The sequence below is a fragment of the Micropterus dolomieu genome, linkage group LG08, assembly GCF_021292245.1.
Source record: "Micropterus dolomieu isolate WLL.071019.BEF.003 ecotype Adirondacks linkage group LG08, ASM2129224v1, whole genome shotgun sequence".
NCBI lineage: Eukaryota > Metazoa > Chordata > Actinopteri > Centrarchiformes > Centrarchidae > Micropterus > Micropterus dolomieu.
The window spans coordinates 9,567,566-9,588,156 of NC_060157.1; the positions used below are offsets into that span (position 1 = coordinate 9,567,566).

At 39.5% G+C, this 20,591-nt stretch overlaps 2 protein-coding genes across 5 annotated transcripts in view; one reads left to right on the plus strand and one right to left on the minus strand.

Annotated features, from left to right (window-relative positions):
• The window catches only part of camta1a (calmodulin binding transcription activator 1a), a 291,229-nt gene extending 283,665 nt beyond the window's left edge, over positions 1 to 7,564 (minus strand). For 2 of the 3 annotated variants that reach the window (XM_046055768.1, XM_046055767.1), the window contains exons 1-2: positions 7,429 to 7,468; positions 3,477 to 3,578 (exon numbers count right to left, since the gene is read on the minus strand). In XM_046055768.1, the coding sequence (XP_045911724.1) occupies positions 3,477 to 3,578; positions 7,429 to 7,453 (127 nt within the window). In that variant the 5' untranslated portion in view covers positions 7,454 to 7,468. Of the gene's footprint in view, positions 1 to 3,476; positions 3,579 to 7,428 lie in introns of all 3 variants that reach the window. The other variant, XM_046055766.1, reaches the window with a different exon arrangement.
• Positions 7,565 to 9,163: 1,599 nt separating this feature from the next.
• Positions 9,164 to 17,242, plus strand: dnajc11a (DnaJ (Hsp40) homolog, subfamily C, member 11a). 2 transcript variants are annotated; one of them, XM_046057462.1, is made up of 16 exons: positions 9,164 to 9,300; positions 10,463 to 10,592; positions 10,731 to 10,804; positions 12,296 to 12,397; positions 12,525 to 12,653; positions 12,817 to 12,939; positions 13,090 to 13,163; positions 13,246 to 13,435; positions 13,547 to 13,632; positions 13,821 to 13,937; positions 14,468 to 14,623; positions 14,752 to 14,821; positions 15,022 to 15,079; positions 15,956 to 16,098; positions 16,348 to 16,477; positions 16,811 to 17,242. In XM_046057462.1, the coding sequence occupies exons 1-16, from the start codon at positions 9,229 to 9,231 to the stop codon at positions 16,834 to 16,836; spliced, it is 1,680 nt and encodes a 559-aa protein (XP_045913418.1). In that variant the 5' UTR covers positions 9,164 to 9,228; the 3' UTR covers positions 16,837 to 17,242. The 2 variants fall into 2 exon arrangements, with proteins under 2 accessions (XP_045913418.1, XP_045913419.1); XM_046057463.1 differs by lacking the exon at positions 9,164 to 9,300 and adding an exon at positions 9,391 to 9,532.
• Positions 17,243 to 20,591: the final 3,349 nt, after the last annotated feature.

Genomic DNA, 20,591 nt, shown 5'->3' on the forward strand with positions numbered 1-20,591 from the left:
TATGTAGGTAGGTAGGTAGGCTAGCCAATCATTTCATTCGGAACAAATGAAATGATTGTCTTATTACAGGCCTGCGAAAGCCACAGATACTGGATTTTATTCATTTTCTTTTCTGAGGATTTGATTTATTGATTGCTACTGGGATGTAAAGAGCATTTCAACAAATATAACAAAAAATGCTTCTGAAATACATTAGCTACTCTAACTTTAATCCCTGCATTATATAGACAGACTAACACTCATATACTTGTGCAGTCACAGTGAGAGGGACATAAACTGTACAACATCACTTATTATTTAAATCATTGTTCTTGCATCACTAGCAGGGGATTTGAAAGAAACAGTTTCTACAGCAGCAGAGCAGCAGCAGTTTCCTTAAAAGGCATGTGAAAATATAGTTAGGGAAATGCATGGACATGACCAGAAATATAACAAGTTTCTAAAATTCAAACAGCTCACAACTGGAGTGTGTGTGTGTGTTGTGTGTATGGGATGTGACATGCACTAAGTGTAATGACCAGAGCTACAGGAAGCAAAATGTCAAACCAGTCCATTGGCAGAGTGGACTTAAAGCTCAGACCAAAGGCAAACGTGCAGTGACAGGTTAACACGGTGAAAGCTGTTAAAAGATGTTGGCAGATGAACAAAACAAGTCTAGACAAAAAAATAAGAAAAAGAATGTGGTCAAAAGTGAAGCAGAGATGAACTCAGACAGCCAATGTGCAGTGGTCAGCTGACGACATGCTGTCAATTAAAAGCAATCACTGTGGTTGTGAGGCGTGAAAGAAGAAGGAGTAAAGGTGAAGAGGGGGTTTAACCTGCAGGAGTCTGTTGCAGTGGTATTTACAGTAATGAGATGTTGCACCTGTACCCTTCAGATTAGGACTTATTACAGCTATTCAGCCGAATTCTTGCTAATTTCAATAATCATTTGATGCCAAACGACATTGACTCATTTAAAAATGTTAACGAAAAATATGCAGAATATGTAATTAACTTAATAAAGTTTTAAACATATGAAAAATCCCTTTTGCTCTTTTAAAAATGTTAAATTTTGTCATTTTTCTATATCTATATCATTCCATGATAGTACAAAATCACTTATTTCAAGATGTTTCAAATGTCACATAATACTATTGATTTTGCACAGGCGTTAAATATCTATATTATTGATTTTATATTGCAGAAGAATGGTTGTTCTTGGCCACTAGTGAACAGAGCACTTGATTAGACCAAAGTCTATAGCCTGCTACTTGTGGGAGATCCTGAGCTGAGCTTTACTACAACACAGGACATTATAAGCAGTGTCAAATTTCCCTGGCAGTAATAACAATGATTGGCCGATAGTCCAGGGGCCGGTCTCCCCACAGGCTGATGGGGACATGGAGACGAGGATGTAGACTTAAAATAGCAACGTGTTGGTGTAGGACTGGGAAACCAATTATCTTTATCATTTGGCCTATAGTCTGTTCGATAACACTCTTACATACAGTGAAATTACTAACCGCCCACAAGCAAAAGAAAGTCTTACTGAACTTCACTATGGCGTTGCTATGTTACAAGAAAACTACAACAAAGAAAACATTACATGGCTTTTAGCGATAGCATCTAGGATGATTTTCCTCCCAGTGGAACAGATAAAAAAAAAGAATCTGAATGCCAGTAAGAGATCTGAATTACACTAAATATCGCTGGACATAATTTCTAATGCAGTTGCGTTATGACCACTCAATATGCAGCGTGTGCAGGGTGGCAGAATTCATTGTTTACATTCCCTCAATGGCTACACCCTGGATGCACTATGGCTCCATGTGGCTATAATAGTTTAGTGTAATAAAGCATAATATGGGAAGACTGTCAAAAAGTCAAACAGCTGAAGAAAAAAAGCCTGGGCCTATTACTGGAAGTTCAACAAACATGCACACACGGTTAACTGCCTGCAACAAACTGAAAATGACTCTTTATGTGTTCTCAGCCCACACCAAGCTCACCCATCCATAAAAATCCCATCTCAAGGAGAGCAGAGGTGAGGTCTCTCTCTCACTCCCTCTCTCCTGCTCTCGTTCTCTTTCACTCTCTCTCTTTTGCTTACAGATGCACACAAAGAAAGACCTTCCTTCTGTGTCATAACTACTCCCACAATTACTCAGACGATTACTCAGATCAATGGTTTACCTGCCTGTTTGAGCTGCTGTATTCTGCTACAGAGTGTCCTGGTGAGGCAGAAAAGCCTCCAGGCTGAACGCATTAAACAGGGTGTCTGACATGGGTACAGGATACTGTAATACCACGCAATAACATGAGGGAAAATACCAAGACTGGCAAAATGTATTGTCAGTCATAGCTGTCACACATGAGGGGGTAATGCAAAAGTCTATCAACACTGTCCCTTTTATGGCTCCTGTTTCACAGATCTGCACAAGCAGTCCCCTGCCATTAAATCTCTCCAAAACATTCTCTTTTTAAAAAATACCAAAAAGATTTGGTGCAGCAGAACTCTTCCCGTGACAGCTATCGAGTGAGGAGTCTAACAATGGGTTGGGGGTGATTTCAGAGTCTCTATTTAAAAATGACAATACATGAGCACACTTAATTACCCAGTCTCTAGTCTAGATCAACAGAGTATTCCAGCAGTGGAGAGACTGGTGTATTTATTAACAATGAAGGGGCTCCTTTCTGCTGAGAAACAATCTGCTTTACAGAAGACAGTTTTTTCAATGGCTAAGACAGAGGCTAAAATTCAGACACATTTTTTAAAGAGGAATGAAGGGAAAATCACCCACAAATAAAATCAAGAGTTCTTACAAATTTTGGGGGGTGTGGGAGTGTGACAGAAAATAGCGCTTGTACACAGACTTGTAAGTGCACTGAAGCAATTCCCACAGAAGCTGGTTTTTACAAGACATTAAAACCTCAGCCATGATGTTGTGTTGTCTTTGTTCTTTGCCCCTAGTCTACAGCCCTCATAGAGAATGTAATAGGAGGGAGGCAAAGGCAAAGATTAATCCATTTGAAGGAAAAATATATCACAGGATACCATTTTTTGCAATGCATAAATATTTTTGTCACACACCATTTAATTTTGCAAGATTTCAAAGTCATATTGTTAACACCCCCATCAAACGCTGCTTTCAGAAAAGCAGAGAAAAGGCATGTACAAGGCCGTAATTGATGGCTCAAAATGTAAGCGTTCTCTCTGAGGGTCTGCTCGGGTCCTGATCCCCTGGCCTCAACCTGAAACAATCACTCTTAGTTAACGACAACACTTCAGCTATTGACAGCATGATCCCGTAAAGCAGACACTTCAATCAACAGAGCAGCCGGAGGAGGTGTTGTGTTTGAGGAGAATAAAAGAAGGAGGGGGCATGGGGACGGATGAAATCAAGAAGTAAATAAATGAATCAATGGATGAATAATAGATTGGCCAGCTAGTGGCCTCTTGGAGCGGCAATGCAGTATTAATAACTGACTCTTACTGTTCGTCTCTGTGTCATCACTGATACTCTTAGGTGGACCGTGGCCAGCATAACACACTGCTGATCTGTACATTCGATCCGGATTACGAACTTTCTTCAGTCCTTCAGGAGGCAAAGAGAAAAGTAGAGAAAATCGAGGAAAAGAAGCATTCTTCCAGCCTGTGATAACTCCCCATGCAAGCAACATCAACCCAAATAGACAGCATATTGAAATACATTCAAACAAACAAGAGCTGTTGGAAGAATATGATGCTAATAATAATAATAATAATAATAATGATAACAAATTATAGTGAATTTGTCTATTGTCATTTAAAGCAGTTCTCCATTTTCTGAATATTTTTGAACCTATAAGAAAAACGGCCAACAATAAGGGTCACTGTAGCTCTGGCCTGGTTTGATGCGGGTCAGTAACACTCCCTATTGCATCAGTGGTCAACTGGATGAATCGATACAATCAATCAATGGAGGCCGTGCAAAGCAGTCAGTAAAGGTCTATTACAGGCAGGCATTAGGAATGATACATCTCAGCAACCACAGACCGGATCTGGGTCCCATCCATCCACACCTCACGGATTCAATTAAAAGGCTGGGGCGGTGGGGGAAATGTAGCGCCTGATTCGACACAAAACTGGGAGAGCAAGCGGTCCGAAATCACGGAGAGGTTAAATTCATCCTTCTTTACAAAACAGCAGAGAAATATTTATACCATTGCTGCACAAGCACTTTTGTAAGTTAATGGCTGACTGCGTGCTTACTTGATGTTTTGCCGCCGCCTCACCCTGAACTTTGAGTGAAATGATAATATCATGAAACTTTTTTTAAACTGCACTTGAAAAGAAAAGAGTAATATTCCTTCCCGCGCAGCTGAGGTTGCTGGCTTTAATTGACTGCATTTTAGAAAGCAACCTTTGATTGTTTCTGGAGCCTCCAAAGTTCAAACTGCATTAACATTAGATTTATGTTGTTTATTTAACACACCTGTGTGGGTTTTACGTGTCGGTAAACTATCCCTTCATCACTGGCATTGCTTTTTTATCTAATTTCAAATGAATGTAAATTTGATACACTGTTGTGCTTGGTTTAAAAAAAAACAAGACAGCATCAAGATTCGACTTAGTGGTTAAAAGCATTGAGATTTAACTTTCACACAGTGTTTTCTTTTCTGGTGAATCCCAACATCACAAAAGTGTTAGTACTGTAGCCAGTGTTTACAAAAGTGCTTGTTATATTTCTCAAATTTGGCTATTGTACAGCAATATTTTTACGACTATCTGCTCTGGTAGATTCATAAGACCACTGGCTGTAGTTTTATCCAGCGCAGTCTCAGTGTAAGACTTATCAAGCCTGTCTTTTCAGTGCCCTCCAGGCCTTGTACTTAAAGTAACGGACCACAGTGCTTTTTATGAGTGTGAAGGGAAGAAATACCCCCAAGGGCCCTGACAATCAGTTAGGCTAGAAAGAAATACCCCAGGATTTGAACATTACACCACTGAGTGAGACTGGGTCATGGCCCCTGGGTTTAACACAAGATGTAACCCTCAGTTATTATGGGTCATCATAAGACCTGCCAAACAACTAAGAGAGATCAGCACTGCCCACATACCACAAGGACAAAAGGTTAAGGAAACACTGTTCAGCTCTTTCAGTGGCTACCTGACATCCAGGGATATGTCATGTGAAAACCCTCATAGTGATGTTCATCGAAAATCCATGTTCTACATTAATGAACCGCGAAAACTAAGAACAACTGGATGCAGGAGTATAGATTCAGCATGACAGCTCTATGTTAAAGCTTTAAGGGCCAGGTTTGCATAAGACGAAATCGCAAGGTATGAAGTGCTCTCTCTCTCTCTCAGTGCTCCCCTTGCTCCTCCTCCTCCTTTTTCCACTGACCGGCCTCACAGGAACACTGAAAATAACTTAACCTGCTCAGCAATGGGACTTTCAAGTCAGGGTTTTCAGCGAGAGCTCACGGTGTTGGAGAGGCATCGAGATTAACAACTGGAGCCTATTTGTTAAGTTCAGCTATGTAGATGAACACATTAGGACTACACACTACAGTGAAGTCATTACTATCACAAAACCAGATGTCTTCATTTTTTGTCATAGCCACAGACAGATCCCTCATAGAGTAAGTGTGCTTCTGTAGCTCAATACCACCCCCTGGCGGGACTCTGTTTTGTGGTTGGCACACTGACATCCAAACAACTGAATTCAGTCTATTATCTTTCCCCCTCACATGGACATCTGTTTACATTCATTTGAAACATTACTGTAATTCTACATCAAAAAGAATTCACATTTGAGGTTACTGACACCAAACTCTGACAGAGGTCTATTCAATTTCGAAGCCTGTAACAATACCTTGTGACAGCTCAGAAACAGCAGGACCTAACGATTTATGTAGAAACCTTTTTTCTCTCGCTAAGTCTAGACTGATGCTTTTGCTCCACTCTATTGGTCGACATAAATGAATAAATATTGAAAAGTACCACAAAGTTTAAGGGGGGGAAGCATAAACATACTGTTTTAATGGCCAATCATTATACTCAAATATAATCCTGCTTATCAAAGAGAAGAAAATTAAAGTCAAACATTTAAAAGTGCGACATAACTGACACACTAACAAGCACATTGATATAAACAGGACATTTTAAGTAAACATGCACATAAGGTTAAAAAGCATTTTCTCTGAGATTCTATAAAGTACATGTTTAAGTTGCTACATGATTTGATCATCTGAGAATGTTATCCTTGTCAAACATGATACAGAAATTGTAAATACGTAACTCATTCCTGTCTGGTTCAAATACTCTTAACAGTAAAAAGCTGCTATTGGGATAAAGAAAATAAATCCTGTAGAATTGATGTACTACATTTTATCAATATTTTCATACAGGCGTTGTTTAATTGCTCACCCAAAAATTCCAATGGGCCTATCTGAATGAGAACAGATCTCTTATGCACATGTTTTGCAGTAAAATATCCCACTTAACAGGAAATAAGTAAGTCTAGTGCGTTTCATTTTAAGTTAGTGAGCCGTATGAAATAAGCTGAGGGGGAGAAAGTCATCATTTTGTCATATGTGTAAAGTAGTGTAATGGGCAGGCGGCTGGAAATCCTACTCTCCATCCTCCCTGTTTCCTCTCGTGTGATGGCATTTCATTTCAAGTGCATAGGGCATTGCAAGCGGAGCGGGCATTACAACGTTTTGATGCCCGTGTTTAAAACCAAATATGGGCCAAGTGGTTTAATTGGCATTCGGAAAACAAAATATTCGCTCATTAAAAAAGAAGAAAAAAAACCATCACTTCTGACTCGCAAACAGTATTCGCTGAATGCCAATGCACATCCTCGCGCTTCAAGCGGAGGGGAGGGGGGTGAACGACCCTCTCCAAGACGGATAAAATAAAATAAAAACTCGACTAATACATTTTAAAACAGATGTCAATATTATCATTACAGTGCCTCGGAAAAAAATGCAAATAGCGGTGGCAGAAGAGAGCCGTGTTGACAGATAAACTAACACAACCACGCCGCTTTTTAAAGCTGGATAATAACGGAAGAAGTTAGTCGATGCCAATGACATGTTGTCATTAACTTAGCCGTGTTGTTAACAACTTGAATTGCTCGTCGTCTGACAAGAATCGTGAGCAAAATAAACGGTAAACGCGGCACTTTAACCACACTGACTGTTTGTCCCCGTGGCGAGCTTTAAATGTGGGCTACGATGGGAATAGTAGCTGGCTAGAATGCAAGCTAATATTAGCTGGCTAGGTGATGTCTCCACGTTTTAGCTGCCTATTCGGAGGAAAACAGCGGAGTACGTTTTCCACCGAAAATTTCTCCACTTGTCCTCGCGCGTGTGTTGTCTCCGCACAGAGTTGCAACTGTTCTAAAATCACACCGCGGTCATACTAGTAAATTAATCCCATTATATTTCTCTTACCTTCCGGCTTGTTTTCGGCAGCCATTTCCCCTTCACGCGCAACATCCTCCTCCTCCTCACGACCGTGGGTACCACGCGCGTGCACGGTGAGGACAGCACGAGGAGGGACTGGAGGAGCAAGCGGCGAGTCGGTCCGACCGAGGCGAACTTACCATTGGCTGTGAGGCGGTGACTGACAGAGAGGCTCCGGGATGAAAAACACATCTCCCCTCACCTTGACACCACCAGCCGTGTTTTTTTTGTTACAGTAAATTTAAAACAGATCAGAGGCGTTTCAGCTCTGGCATGACGCTTTTGTTAAAAGATGGTGACGCGTTATTATATTAAAAAGAAATAACTTTACAGCTCAGTGAGCGAGGCTACATCTTTTATCCTTAATTTAAACGAATTAGCCTACATTGTGAATATTAAATGTTTGGCTTTGAGCCGCCCCACTAAAGTTGTTCAACACTGAGTAACCTAAACAATGTCGTTCCTGAGTGACAAAAACATTATCCTCAATCATGGATTTGTGATCGTTAGACTAAATTAAGAAGGAACCTTTTAACTGTTTCATTCATTTTGAACATATCTTCAGAGATAAATCTGCCAATCTACACTGGTAAAATTAGTTTCATTTTAAGGTTAATTTTTCTAGGCTATATTTAATCCACTCAGTATGTGTGGCTTCCAGTGAGTCCTGGTTACATGGGCTACAGCCTATTAAAAACAATGAGACATATCAAACACAGTCTGCACAGTCGATCAATCAAGTGTCCAAATGTCAGTTTACATTTGAAAGCCTGTGGACTAGTTTTTTTACACAGATGTGTCTAACTGATTTCAGATAGTTGCACCATGATACTGAAAGCTCTGGGGGATTTTTAGGAGGTCATCTTGTGCACCCATTAAGGGCTGGTATTGAGTCCATCTAAACAGTTCTGTCAAGTAATGGTGGGTCAGATTTGAACCCGCTGCCAACACAGATATTTTAATTCTATCCACTATGCTGTCGAGGCTTTCAACTTCCATCCTTATGGCGCAGCTACATAGGCTTGACAATAGTATGGCTGTGCTGAATGACTACAGGCAATCTAATTACTGTTCGTTGTGCTTAATAGGCTTGCTTTTGGCACTCGCATCAAGTGTAGCACTTAAGGACAGCCTTCATGCTATACTAACAGGATCGTGGCCGTCGGTGCTGAAATGCTGTGTATAGTTTGAGGTGGTGGTGCTGAAAGGACAGTTCCTCTGCTGACTGCTGCTTGTGAGCTTGTTGTTATTGCAAAGAAAGTAATAATGAACTAATGAAAGGCCCAATGTAGTGAAGCGATTTTCCTTGCCTCAATTGTTCCTAGTTGGATAGGATGTACAAAATATCCCTTTAGAATTGGATATATGTGTACCCACATTCAATATTCACTTTATTGCAACAAAAATGTAACACTATATTCAAATGAGCGTTGTTTTTGATGTAAAATTAGATGACTTAGCTATAATGTCATAATAATAAAACTAATAATAATAATAATAAAAATAATAAATTAAACATTTTATGAATTTAATTAATTTAATTTGGCTGCAGCAGAAAAAGGACCCTCTACCTTTTAAGATCGCATACCAGTAGCGTATCTCCGCACCATTCCTCATAACATCGCAAATAACGACAAATGATTGTACATTTTAAACTTTAAAATGGAAAGCTACACATAAAAAGACGTGAACGCCGTTGCTGCGTTGTCATTCATCCCCAACACAAGGGGGCGACAAAGGGCGCAGGGAAGTCTTTGAGCCACGAAGAAGAGATGACCGGGTGTAAACATGGCGTCTGCCTTGGACGATGATGAGATCCTTAATGATGATTATTATTCCCTGCTAAATGTCAGAAGAGAGGTACAACATGCAGTTGTGATCTGAATAGGTGTTTGTCCGGGTGCATGTAGCAGTCATTCTATAAACTTTCCCTGGCTGATATTTAACGGTTACTCTTATAATCACGTGTAACGTTAGCTAAGTGAAGTAGCTAGCTTGTGACCCTCGACATTGATTTGTGACTCGTCGGCTGGATACTTGACAACATGTTGTGGGGTTACGACTTTACCTACAGGAGTTGTCAGTTGATGAAGTAAGATAGACAATACTGTGTTACTGCGGTGGTCTGGGAGCTGACAAGAAACTTACAGTTATTTTCAGTTTCATAATGATCTCATGGACTGTGCGCTAACTAGCTAACGTTAATGCTAGAACTTTTCTTCAGGGCTTCATCACGAAACAGTTAATAGTTTATTAAATTACAGTAATGACTGGTGATCGGATGCTTGCTGTCTTGATACTTGTTTTTGTAAATCAGTGGATATTGTGTTGATGTGCAAATATCAAACATTCAACATTTTACAAAACAACATGAACTTGTTGCACAGGGACATGCTGTTCCAGAAAGACTAAATATGGTACAATTTTAATGTTCATAGCATATGGTTATTTTCAAGTGGGTGAATAAAGAGGAAAAACTTTCATTCTAGAATAGATTTGGAAATGTTTAACCCATCCCTCTGTATGTTATGCAGTAAAACACAAAATTAACCATGTTCTCTACATCAGTGATTTCAAAAATGAAAGAAAAGATTCTTTGTTGTCATTGCACAGCATACTGAGACAACAATATGCAGTTTAGCGCCGAACAGAAGTGCACAAAGCTGTAAAGTACTGGAAAATGTACATATTTATAGGTAATACATGAAAAAAATCAAATATATAAAACTTGTTGAGTTAACAATAGGCTAGATTACATTAATGTGAATTCTCTTAACCATGATGAATCTAACTGAAGCAACAGCAGCAAGTTTCTGTTCAAACTGTTTTCTCACAAGTCATCTAAACCCTGTAAGGCATTTTAAGGTTGGAAAACTTTATGGAGTTCAAAAAAGTGTTGAACGGTCAGTAATTTACGTTTTAGCTGTAGCTACATCATGCCGTGTGTTTTGCATGTTGCTGATAACATTTTCCCGCAAGTCTTTGTATTTCACATTTTTTGTATTTCAATGTTGTGCTTCAGGCAACACAGGAGGAGCTGAAGGCGGCATACAGGCGATTATGCATGCTATATCACCCAGACAAACACCGGGACCCTGAACTGAAGCGCCAAGCAGAACAGCTTTTTAACCTCGTACATGAAGCTTATGAAGGTAAGAAAATCTTTGATGACAGAATGTCCCATTTTTCAGCTACACATGAAGCTGATATTAACTTGAATATGTCTACATTACATTATTTAGAAACATAAACAAACGTAACATTACTGGTGTTTGTTCATGTCTTTCTAGTGCTTAGTGACCCGCAGGCACGAGCTATCTATGATATCTATGGTAAGCGAGGACTCGATGTTGAAGGATGGGAGGTAAGTCCATTGGTGGCTCTTGTGACCAGTAATACCTAAATAAGCCTCGATATACAGTTAGAAACAATGGACAATGTGTCGATTGACAGTCCACTAGTTACTATGCCCAAAACATACAATGACGTACCTCTGACGCTCAATCCAGGCGGGAGAGTTGAAGCCTAATTGGATCAGCTCACTGGAGTTCTAAATTTCCCAACCACAATTGTCAGGCTTACCTCGTACATTTTTAAAACTACTATATTTTAAATTCACTATTAATGTCATATGTTTATTGCTAGTCCAGTGCAAACAAAGCCAAATGTTATGCAACAAAGACAAATTTCCATTTCCGCTTTATTTGATAGAGAGAGTAGAGAGAGACAGGAAAGGCTAGGGAGACAGAGGGAATGACATTTAGCACAGGGCCCGGGCCGGACTCGAGCCCGGGCCACTGCGGTAAGGACTCGAGGTGAGCTACCGGGGCGCCTGGATAAAAACAAATGTATTTGAAAAATTCTTTTTGCATTAGCAATTTCTGACTTTCAGAATGCTCACACAGCCAGATGCAGACCAGTGTGAGCTTCAGTGCAAGTCTATCAAAATTAAAATACGTTGCACTATCGGCTTCTTTTCAGTAGAACCAACATTTACAAATAAAAGGATATGCTTTCTTAGATCTCTTTGGAACGCATTCAATCCAGGTATAGTTTGGATGGAATGTTTGTTTCGGTTTACCAAGCAAATCAGTATATTGTTTACATTAACATTTATTCATTTAGCTGACGCTTTTATCCAAAGCGACTTACAATTGTTATTTATGTCAGAGGTCGCACGCCTCTGGAGCAACAAGGGGTTAAGTGTCTTGCTCAGGGACACAATGGTGGATGTGTCACAGTGGGGAACTGTACCCAGGTCTCTCAAACCAAAAGCAGGCATCTTATCCACTGCTCCATCACCACCCCCTTAATCAATTAAATTAGACACATATAGGAAGTTTGGTGTGCTTTAGACAGAAAAAAAAATGTCGGCTTTCAGCTAAATTTTTGACCATGTGACTTGCAGTATTTGACCATTCCCACCGATTGTAGGCTAGCTGATACAAACTTTATATTCATTCAGAAATGCCTACCCATTGTGGTTAAGAAATTGCATCTGTAGTGGGCCGATTGAAACACCAAGACAAGAGCATCAAAACAACTGACATGCATAATATTGTTCACCTTTTAGGGTCTTGACTTCAGAATAACCTATTGCTAGAAGAATACACAGTTCATCAAGTATCGACCATACTGTAGTAGTACAACAGTACAAATAGTTCTGCTTCATCTGTATTTACTAAAACCATCAACACTTGACTGCAAAATATGACACAATTATTAAATTAATTTAGCAGGAAGAAGATATGAGAGCATGAAATTCTGGTGAAATTTCTTCACTGTAACTCTTTATTTGCAACCTGTGAAGCAGTCAATCCACCTTTTGCTTTGCATTCAAATCTTCTTTCTCCAGGTGGTGGAAAGAAAAAGAACCCCTGCTGAGATTCGAGAAGAGTATGAGCGCCTTCAGAAAGAGCGAGAGGAGCGAAGGCTTCAGCAAAGGACCAACCCAAAAGTGTGTTCAGGAGAAGATAACAAGCCTCACATTGAACTGACTGCAACATATAGAGTCATTAAGCAACTTGTGCATATTTTATACATAATTTAAACACAGTATTAATTCCAGAACCTGTTACTTGCAGGGAACGATTAGTGTGGGTGTTGACGCCACGGACCTCTTTGACCGGTATGAGGAGGACTATGAGGATGTGGTTGGAGGGGGGGTCCCACATTTGGAAATCAATAAGATGCACATATCACAATCCATAGAGGTAACGGGTTGCTCTAGATTGCTACATCTGTTTTTCAGTGGCGTTTACTACGATATGTGTTGGATTGCAACATATGTAGCCACAGTCAAATTTGTAATAGTTGTTATGGCAGATTTTTGAGCTAATTCTTATCAAAGTACTCATTCTTTGTGTCCTACTGTAGGCGCCTCTTACCACAAAAGACACAGCCATTTTGTCTGGCTCCTTGTCAACCCACAATGGAAATGGAGGTGGCACCATTAACTTGGCCTTGAGAAGAGTCACCTCAGCCAAGGGGTGGGGAGAGGTATATTGCATTCTCGCTTGGCACCGCACACACTCATTTTGTTAGGTATTCTATAAATGGCACACCTCTGCCTGTCTGCCTGTGTGTGGTACAACATGCAGTGACATTCTAAGATGTGAAACATTATCTGTTGTCTGTGTGTGTGCACAGGTGGAGCTTGGTGCTGGAGACACCCATGGACCTCTCTTTGGAATGAAGATATTCCGAAACTTGACGCCTCGATTGTATGTGTAGAAATCAGTTGTTTTTTGTTTGTTTTTTACTACATGAACAATTTAGTGATTTTTTTTTTCTCTTTTGCCTCAGCTTTGTTACAGCCCAATGTGGGCTCCAGTTTTCATCTCGAGGAGTGCGTCCTGGGGTTACAACAGTGCTGGCCCGTCACCTAGACAAGAACACTATGGGCTATCTGCAGTGGCGTTGGGGGATCCAGTCTTCTATGAACACCAGCATAGTCAGGGACACCAAGAGCAGCCATTTCACATTCGCAATGCAGGTTAGCAGCCAGCAGTTATATTTAAATTTAATGTTAGCCAAGACACCATTAAATCAACAGTTGCTTGTCAGGGTTGTGGCCAAAATGATCACTTACTTTTTGTCTTTGCAGCTTGGCATTCCTCACACTTTTGCAATGATGAGCTACCAGTACAAGTTCCAGGATGAGGACCAGACGAAGATAAAGGGCTCAGTAAAGTATGTTCAATATGTGTTATTTGTATAACGTAATTATAAATTCATATTGAAACCCCTGATGTAGGTCATAATTAGATTTGTTTAGTTTCAGTCTGTTCTCTCAGATTTCCATCCATTCAAGTATACAAGGTCTACATTCAGGTCAGCTCTGCATGCAGACAGGTAGTGACTTTGTCTTTATATTACAGATCAGGTTTCTTTGGGACTGTGGTAGAGTACGGTGCTGAGAGGAAGATCAGTCGACACAGTGTCCTTGGGGCCACTGTCAGCGTGGGAGTGCCCCAAGGTGTCTCCCTCAAGATCAAGTAAGTGCAGCTCTTTGCTCCAGTTTCCTGATTAGTCTAGGTTCCAGAGGGTTTTCCTCACAGTGCTGTTGCCATGGCACCCACAGGAATTAAGACGTGACATCATGTCAGCCAGTCAAATTAATGTTCTACAACTAGTGTCTGCGCTGGGGGGAGTGTATCTTTCAGGATGTAGAAACAGGATTGGACCCACTGAGATGTGAGTTAGTCCTGGGATGCGAGTCTAAAAGCCTGGGTATTTATAGTATAGTCAGAGGAACATCACACGCATTCTCTAACATCTGTGAACAATCGGCACACAATTCACTGTCCTGTCTAACCTAGGGTATGGCACATGTGTGCCATGTATTTATCTTTAGGCTGATAGCTGTGTGTAGCTGAGAGAATACTTAGAACTTAAATTATTTTTTATTAGAAATCAAAAATTCCCACAAATGCTACATGGAGGAACCAATTTAGCAGCAAGTGACCATTCAGATATAAATCATGAAACCAACTCTCTCTCTCTCTCTCTCTCTCTCTCTCTGCAGACTAAACAGAGCCAGCCAGACGTATTTCTTCCCTATTCTCCTGACTGACCAACTCCTGCCAAGTGCTGTATTTTATGCCACAGTTGGACCACTGGTTTTCTACCTCGCTATCCAGCAGCTTATTATTCGGCCCTACGTGCGGGCCCAAAAGGAAGAGTAAGAAACCCTCATTTTAAGTTGGTTTTTTCATGCAAGAAATGTTATTGGAAGAAGCACCACATGTATTATTATGGCCGGAGTTTATGAGCTCATTTTATTTCTCCATTTATCTTTTGACTCAACAGAGACTTGGAGAAGCAGCGGGAGAGCTCGGCCTCTAATATAGCCAAGAAGAAACAGGAGGCAGAGGCTGCTGTGAGTATTTTACAGGCTTACATGTAGCTGTGGTACCTATCCAACATTTTGGAAATATTACAAGTCCCACACCAGTCAAACGAAGGGAATGAGATGGGCTTTGATAAGCTGCAAAGTCTTAATGAAATTCATTAGTATAATCCATATGATATGAAATCTCATTGTTTGTGTCTGTCTCTTTCCCTTTTTCATCTCTGAAGGTCTTGCTCATGCAGGAGTCTGTGCGCAGGATTATTGAAGCTGAGGAGTCCAGAATGGGTAAGATCAGTAATACTTTAGGGATGAGCTTATCCTGGGAATAATGTTTTTTAAGCAGGTGCTGAAACATTCTGAACTTTTCCTCATGCATTTTAGGTGAAATGTGCTAATGACCTGGCCAAAGGCAAGACTAGTGTTTGAGCCTTTCTGTTGTAGTATTTAGACTTACTTTGTGGAAATGTGGGTACAAGGTTAAAATTGTTAATAACGGAAATAGAGTTCAGTAGATTTTGTAATGACCCTCCAGCTTCTGTTTTGACTAGTGATAATTGGTGCTTTTTAGTTTGCTTTTGATAATTACACCAACAAAAAGCTCTCAGCAGACAGTATAATTTTCACCTGGGGGAGTCTGGCAAGTGATAATTGGCTTGTGACACCTGCCACTGTCGAGGTTGCTTTGAGTTTGGTATCATCAGAGGTCCCCTAGACTTTGCACTTGTAAAGTAACAGTTAATAGCAGCGTGTATGTGTGATCACAGACACACAGCTGCTCTTCTTTATTCAATGGGCTACGCTGTTTGAAATGGTTACAGTATTGTTTATGCAGCTTGCAATTAAAATTAATTGGGTTGTCTTTTTGTTGTATACTTGCAAAATGATTTTAACAAACAAGTCTCACAAATTACACTGGTTCCGTTATTAAAAATGTGTCTAAAATTGCTGCGTTGAAAGATTTAAACTCTTGCAAGTGGGGATTTGTGTTTGACATCCAAAAAGTTGTCTATTCTGTTGGTGTGTCTTTCATCCTTAGATTTCTGAAATCTACTTTTAAATCAAACTAAGTAGGCCATTTTGTGTTAAAATAACATTAACACATTAAATACATTGAATTTTCAATTGATTCACACCAGCCTTGATGCTGCTTCGTTAAACTAGGTCTCATCATCCTCAATGCCTGGTACGGCAAGTTTGTGACAGACAACAGTAGAAGACACGAGAGGGCAAAGGTCATTGATGTGACTGTGGCACTACAGTGTCTGGTGAAAGACTCTAAACTCATCCTCACTGAGGCCATAAAGGTAAGTACAGTAATCCAGTGCAAAATGTCCAAACCCACAGAATTGATCAGAAACCTACACTATAAAGTAGATTTTTCAGCTGTAATATTATTACATCCATTGATACAGTATAGAGTATTTTCCTGGTAGGTAAAGCATTTATATATAGTACACATACTGGTTTAAAATGTATCACAGTGCGACTGTCCGCTACTTGCAGTATCACAATTCAGCCTGCTGCCTGTGCGTGACTTTATGTTGTCTTTCCAGTCAGGGCTCCCTGGCTTCTACGACCCATGTGTGGGGGAGGAGAAGAGCCTGAAGGTGCTGTATCAGTTCCGCGGAGTCATGCATCAAGTCCTGTCAGGAGACACAGAACCACTCAGGATACCAAAGCAATGTAAGTCCTATGTTGTATACAACACAGTGACTCTCGCTTATGGAGATTGTGTCACAGTTTTGCCCCCATTACTGTACATTTAGCAACTTGAATGCAGGGTTTAATGATGTGGTAGATCAAATATTCTATTAAACTGTCTAACTTGCCACTGTTTCAGATGCTACTGAAAGTGAGGGCAGTTTACTTGAACCCTAGCCTTTGTAGATGTATTTGATGCAATGTATTTTAGAATATTTTATCTTTAGTCAGAGAATGTCTGCTAAAATCTGCTGAGCTATATTACCTGCCAGCAGCGCTATTTCTAACTTCTTTGTTCTTGTTTCCACTACACAGCTCACAGGATTGACGCTGACACATAGGAGCTCCTCCACTGACCAAAAAGACTCATCTCTCAGCTGTTTGACAGAAGATGGATAAACCTGTTTTAGATACAACATGGATTGAAGTCCTTGTTACTCGTGCATTTACCTTTTGTCTTTATATTCATTTAAATAAGCAGAGCGGAGTAAAAGCATCACAGGCTGGATTGATCATAATTCAGTATCCATGGACAGAGGTGTGGCCTGCTGGAAATTGTAATGGCTACCATCTTATTTCCCAGGTCCTCTAGCCTCCTTGGTATCCATTTATTTTTGGTATGGCTTGTAATTTATGATCAAGTTCTATGTACTGTATTGTACACAAACTGCAGTGCCTATGTGATTGAAGACATGAATGCAACTCTGTTTATTTGCCATGTTATTAAAATCACTCTCTCTCTCTCTCTCTCATGTTGCTTAACTGTTTTAGCATTGTTTAAAGAAAACATTTTTTCCTCTAATGATTATAAGATGAAATGGTTTTGGTTTAACCCAAGCAATTAACTTTGAATATGCACAATATTGTGACTGTTGGTGAGACATTCCTGATTTCTCGGTTTCCTCAGGAAAAGAGAACTACTGGAATGTGTGAATTTAAATGAGAATGTGCTGCTAAAACACAGAGGAGGTAAAAGGGACCAGTGAAACAGCAAAACTTCAAATTTAGTTAAGCATATGAAAACTGTATATGGAAACTGTTGTGATTGGATGCCGTTTAAAAGAGTTTATCACTGTCATTTAAAATGGATTCTTCATTGCAGTCATTTTCAGTTGATGCTTGCATGCAACTTTTACACTTAGGTCCTTTTCTTGATCTTAGATGTTTATGAATCTCCCTTTCCTTCACTTTTTTGCCAGTTACTGTAGTGTGCTATAAATAGAAACTAGACTAACTCAAAGCACAACAAGACTAAATATTGTTTTACTCCCTGTAAGAAAGGCCTTGCTGCTTTTTCAAGAATCATAAGGACAAATTAGAACAAATTAAGTTTGACAATTTCTTCATCAGGCACATCTATTTGTATTAGCATTTTTCTTAGGATAACCAAATAATGTGGTTTAATCAATCATCAAACCAGATGATCAATAGAATAAATAAAAAAATCTTGCTTGTAAAAGGGGATATGGATCAGGGGTACAATTTGCCTCGCTGGAAGACTTAATGTGCCTTATATAAAGTGTAACCAACATGACGACAGTATTGTAATAATAACTCTCTGCCTTTCTCTGGATGACATCAACTGTAAGCATGCATTTCCTAAACTGGAGTACTAATTAGAGTCTATCTAATTTGTTAACTTTTGACAGAGGCACTACTGTTTCTATCTCACTTTAGCGCTGAACTTACTCAACCAAAGGGGTCTTTAAACTATTGTAGCAATAGGGTGTCTTCTAGACTCATAAAAAGCACACATTACTTAAGTAGCTAAATATTGGCCTTCTGAATAGCAAAAGCAACTTTACAGTCACATTGAGTTGGCTGCTTTTGTTAATGATGCCATTAAACAGCTCCAAACCTCCACACACATATTATTGCTATATTCTTACTTTCCATGCCATGCTTATGAAATTGCAGTTTCAGGAGCAGACATAAACACCAACATGGGCTAACATGTTGAAGCAGCCACAGCAACAGGTGAACTAACACTATGTGCACAGAGTAACAGATTTTAAAGGAGACTCAAGCCCGTAGTGTTCAAAGAACAAATTATACAGTTACATCAGGCTTCATGATCAAATGATTTTGACGTTTTTGTTTTGTGTCTCCACTTATGTCTATATGCTCTCTTTCCGGGACAGTAGCTACAATACATTTAAACATTATTAAATTAATACTCTGTCAAACTTTTAAAAATAGAACAAGCTCTAGTTACCAGTTATATTTAACAATCTAAATCTATAGGCTAACAAAATCATACATCCTCTTGTACTAATGGCCTAAATGTGTAGGACAGTGGCAGTTAATTGCAGTTATTTCCTACTCTAGCTGTAGCTGGCTGGATTGAACTGTCTGGGTCTGACCATGTGCCCTGACGTCTCTGGTTACATAACGTTTAATTATTTAAAACTCTCGCTCTTATTGTGGAGTACGTGGTCAGACCACTGTATATGGGTCCGACGCTACTTTCTTATAACGTTAATAAATAAGTGAACTTTAAGTTATTGCATCATATTTATCCCGCCAAAGAAGTGATGCAAAATTTAAACTTAACATTGATTAATACTGTGATTTTTTTGCAATTTAGAGAGAGAAACTATGCTATCTCTTTTTTTTTTTTTACCACTGTGAACATACAAATGTAGGGGAGACCGGGTATGGTTGTAACACTTTTAGTTTCAGTAACTATAACACACAGAATTTTTTAGTTAGAGTTCTCAAATTTTTATACAAAGTACCCACATTTGTTCACTACAAATGGCACCAATTCAATCCTCTACAAGAAAATCAAAGAGTTGATGTCAAATGCAACGTGTTCCCTTGTTACTGGGGTAGGTTGTAACACATGCTGGTATAAGTTGTAACAATCACACAAAATAATCAAATACAGATGCCACACTATATGATAAGCTTCCAAAACAGGTAGTTATATAAAAGAACAATGTTTCTCTCTTGCTGTAACAGACTTTGTCTGATGACTCACGCGTATGTACAGTATGTGTATGTAAATTTATCTATAGAATAAACTTCTCTGTGCATAGGTCTAACTACAAAGTGGTGTGTGTGTGTGTCAATGTGTGTATATTCGTATTCAGAGTCACAGTCAGTGCTTGAAGTGGGCCGGTATTCACCGGTACATATACCAGAACTTCTATATTTTACTCTTTGGCGTACTGGGACTTTTTCTTGCACACAGGCATTTCTCACAAGCTGCCCATACACTTTTCTACCCTCTCCACCGTCGGAGACCGAGTATGGAAAAGGTCCAGTGACTATACACACACCAACATGTATACAACGTGAATGGGGAGTACTGGTCACAGTGCTGACAAATTAATGCTGGTAATCCTGGTGTGCGGGTTTGGTGGACCCAGACTGCAAAGGGCAATCTGGAAAATATTAAATTCAAGAATGTACCTAGTTTTATGTATTGTTGATGATTGTAACACTTAGTGTTACAACCCACCCCACCCCTGTCAGCCAATGTTTTGCAAGCTGTATTACCATATTGGTTTGAAATTAGAAAGGAAAAAATGCATCACATGTTGCCTAAAAAAACACATTTCAATCTATTATAAGTCAATCTTTTCTATCTGCAATAGTATAGAAACTAAACAAAATATAGTCTTTGTCAAAAGCTTTACTTTCTTACCTCAAATTCATTTTTTTCTCTATATATTCTGAATGCACCTCTTTCCAGACTTGATAACCAGGCCTGATCGGGGAGGAAGTAGGTAAATACTGAAATGATCACCTAACTCCTCTTTATTTGGTGGAATTGGTGTTGTTACAACTCTCCCCATTTTACAGCCATACCCAGTCTCCCCTATTCTGGAAAGATTTGGAACATTTTATTAACAGAAAAACAGTTAAGAGTATACTAATTAATGTGATGTCATGTTATATTTTCTACTTCAAGGTCCAGACAATATTAATTCAATTGTGCAGCTCCTCATCATACTTGGAAAATTCCACATCCACAAATCAAATTGGACTGGATCCAAACCCTGCTTCAATCGATTTACAGTTGAACTGAAACACTACTGCAATAGAACTCTTAAAAAATAAAAAAATAATACTTCTAGAACAACTGAAT

What these genes read in the sequence shown, in the direction of transcription:
- dnajc11a (XM_046057462.1), top strand. Translation starts at nt 9,229, where the DNA reads ATGGCGTCTGCCTTGGACGATGATGAGATCCTTAATGATGATTATTAT. An exon ending in GTGCGGGCCCAAAAGGAAGA is followed by an intron (nt 14,624 to 14,751) that starts GTAAGAAACCCT and finishes TTGACTCAACAG; the next exon opens with AGACTTGGAGAAGCAGCGGG. An exon ending in TCCTCACTGAGGCCATAAAG is followed by an intron (nt 16,099 to 16,347) that starts GTAAGTACAGTA and finishes TTGTCTTTCCAG; the next exon opens with TCAGGGCTCCCTGGCTTCTA.